Below are 2,885 nucleotides of genomic sequence, written 5' to 3' on the forward strand. Positions count from 1 at the left end.
GAGTGTGCTCCCAGGGGGCTGGTGGTGTCCCCACGGGGCTGGTGGGGTCCCCGCAGGGCTGGCAGGGCTTCCCATCTTGCAATCCACAAGCCCACGCTTTGAGCAAGACATGTTGTGCTACTGGGGTTAATTGGGCTGGACTGGAGCATCTCCAACGGCAGGGAAAAGCCTGGGGGGGCTGATCGGGGGCTTGGGGCTGGCTCTGGTGCTGGGTAGCCCCAGCAGCAAGGGCATGTCCTCCTCTAGTGTGTTCCAGCTCTCCCATCAGAGGTACAAGCCCTTCGTCTTCGCTGCAGAGACGCTGGCTGATCTGAGCATGTGAGTAATGCGCTGGCCGGTGACAGTCTGTGCTGGTCCCACCGCCCCGGGCTGGCCGTGACCCTCTGTCTGTCCGTCCATCCTTTCTTTCCCCAGGTGGGTCAGTCGCCTGATAACAGCCAAAACGAAGTACACGCTGGCCCACCAGTCGGTCCCGGACAGGGAGGAAGGTAATGGGCCCTTCCTGGGGTGGGAGATTGGGGGGCCCAGTGGGGCACCCGTGGCTGGAGCTGTGGCCCCTGCGTGGGACCGTGGGGAGCTTTGCCCATGATTTGGGGAAAATGTGAGACCTTCCTCTCCCACCATCCTCCCCCCCGTGGCCTCCAGACTGCTACAGCGAGACAGAAGCCGAGGACCCCGATGACGAGTCCCCCAGGCATGGATGTGACTTGGTGAGTGGCCCTAGGGGACATCCCAGGGAGGGGACAGAGGATCCTCACCTCACCCCCTGCCCCGTCTCTCCCTCAGCCAAAGAAGAGGCTGCAAAACACCCCAGAGAAATCCCAGCTCTTCCCAGCCAGCAGCGAGCCCAGCAGCGTGGCCAGCAGCCCCCAGGGCAGCCCCCGGCCCAGCTCACCCATGGGTAGGTGCTGGGGGGTGACATCTGTCACCTTGTGTGCACCCTTTAATCAAAGTTAGGGCCACCATTTTGCACGTGTGTGTGTGCTGGGGGGCTAACTCCAGTTGGGATGTATTTGAGTGTGAACCACGTACCATCTCGGGATGCTCTCGGGGCAGGGTCACACCTGGGGGCAGCTCCATGGAGTTTTGGGGCTGCCCCCCTGCTACAAGAGCCTCCTCAAAAAAAAACGCCGGGGAGGATCTCGAGTGCCTGATGCAGTGTCTGAAGCAGGGGGGGGTGTCCCTCATCGGGCGACAGCGGTTCCTGACACAGGAGCAGTGCCGCAAATCCTTCGTCCGGCGCAACAAGAACCCCCACATCAACGAGAAGGTGCACGCGGTGCGAGCCCTGCAGAGCACGCTCAAGGTGGGAGCCTGTAGCCCCCTGATTTCCCCCCTCCAAAGCCCCCTTCCCATGGGTTGACACCCCAAAACCTGTCCTTCCTCTCTGCAGGCGAAGCTGGAGGAGCTGCAGGCGCTGGAGCAGCTGCTCAGCGATGCTGCGCTCACCTCGGAGAAGTTCACGCGCTGGAAGGAAGAGCACCAGGAGCTGTACCAGGAGCTGCGGGAGTGGGGGGCACGGCAGCACGGCCAGGATGATGATGAGGGGCTGGGGGCTGAGCATGGACCCCCCGAAGAGGCGGCCGAACCCTGACAACGCACCAGGACCTCTCTGGCATGAATTGTTGCTGATAAAAATCACGGTGCTGCAGGAGCAAAGTGCTCTGCCCGTGCTGGGGGGGTTCGCAAGGGGATGAAGGATATTTTTGAAGGCTCAGCCCCCAGCGTGGACTTGTCACAGGATAAGTGGCTTCTGCTACATCCTTCCTCCCTGGGGTGGGACACTACAGTGACAGTCTTACTTTATTCAAGGACATTTTGCCTCAGCTGCATATTTGCACCAGGGGCATTTTCCTGGAAGAACGTGCCCCCGCCACGCACACCAGCCTGGCCAGGGTCTCTTCTGCTGTAAATAAAACTGTGTCGATGAGGGCTGATTGTGCCGTGGTTCTTGGTGATGAAATGTCCCTGCAGTGACCGCCAGCCCCTACCCCTGCCATGTGCAACCATCCTCAAGAGGCTGTGACATCCCTGGCACCTGGGGATGGGGTTGGGGGACAGGGACAGGCTCTGATGGTGGTCCTTGCGAGGCCAGGGAGGGTGATGAAGCGGGGAAGGTGCCCCGGAGACGGCTGGGGTACTCTGGGAGCCTTGTGCAGCTCCCAAGGGACAAGGGGAGAGTGCGAGGCAGGAGGGGGAAGGAGATGGGGTCAGGCTGGAAATGGCAGATGGGTTCCGCTCCTCCCTGTGCCACCCGGCCCCTTACAGACGAGCTATGGCTGGGGAGGAGGACGCTCTTTATTTGGTTGCAGAGGCTAAAACCTAAGGATTAAAGCACAATCAAGTAACAAGCAAGAAAGCATTGACACCAGCTTGCTTATAAGTGAAAAATTACCGATGAGGAGGTAAGATGGGGATGGATCCACCTCTTCCACACAGTGAGAGTCCAAGGGAAGTCCAGGGGTGCAGGACGGCCACGGTGGGAGGCTGAGGAGCTGCTGCCACCCCACAGCGATGCTCACAGCAGGAACCAGTCTGTCCCAGTTCGTCAATAATCCACCTCATAAGGCGCAGCAGACAGTCCCCCGATGAGCCCCCTCTTCCTGCAGAAGCTGGTGGCCAGCCAGATGCCAGCCAGCACCTCCAGCCCAGGTAGAGACACGTTCCCAGGTGGAAGTGGTCTGCTGGGGGGGTTGGCCAAGTCCTCCAGCCCTTGATGAGCCATGTGGGAAGCAGCACCCAGGTACCAAAATGCCCACCAGCAGGAGCCCAGCAGTGCCCACCAGCTTGGGCCGTGGCGGGGAGACCCACCACCGTGCCCCCAGCATGGCCAGGGCCCCCAGCAGCAGTGAGCCCACGGTGGCTCCTCTCAGCACCTCCATGGG

The 2,885-nt window shown here is 61.1% G+C and overlaps 1 protein-coding gene across 1 annotated transcript in view; it reads left to right on the forward strand.

The window, feature by feature from the left end:
- Nucleotides 1-1,594, forward strand: part of CNKSR1 (connector enhancer of kinase suppressor of Ras 1) — a gene marked incomplete at its 5' end in the record, with an annotated part of 1,952 nt that extends 358 nt beyond the window's left edge. The window contains 6 exons of the mRNA XM_010081053.1: nucleotides 217-318; nucleotides 415-488; nucleotides 646-710; nucleotides 787-901; nucleotides 1,113-1,306; nucleotides 1,394-1,594. Coding sequence (XP_010079355.1) covers nucleotides 217-318; nucleotides 415-488; nucleotides 646-710; nucleotides 787-901; nucleotides 1,113-1,306; nucleotides 1,394-1,594 — 751 coding nt within the window. The remainder of the gene's footprint in view (nucleotides 1-216; nucleotides 319-414; nucleotides 489-645; nucleotides 711-786; nucleotides 902-1,112; nucleotides 1,307-1,393) is intronic.
- Between the last annotated feature and the right edge of the window lie 1,291 nt (nucleotides 1,595-2,885).

Source organism: Pterocles gutturalis, unplaced genomic scaffold, assembly GCF_000699245.1.
Source record: "Pterocles gutturalis isolate BGI_N339 unplaced genomic scaffold, ASM69924v1 scaffold4879, whole genome shotgun sequence".
NCBI lineage: Eukaryota > Metazoa > Chordata > Aves > Pterocliformes > Pteroclidae > Pterocles > Pterocles gutturalis.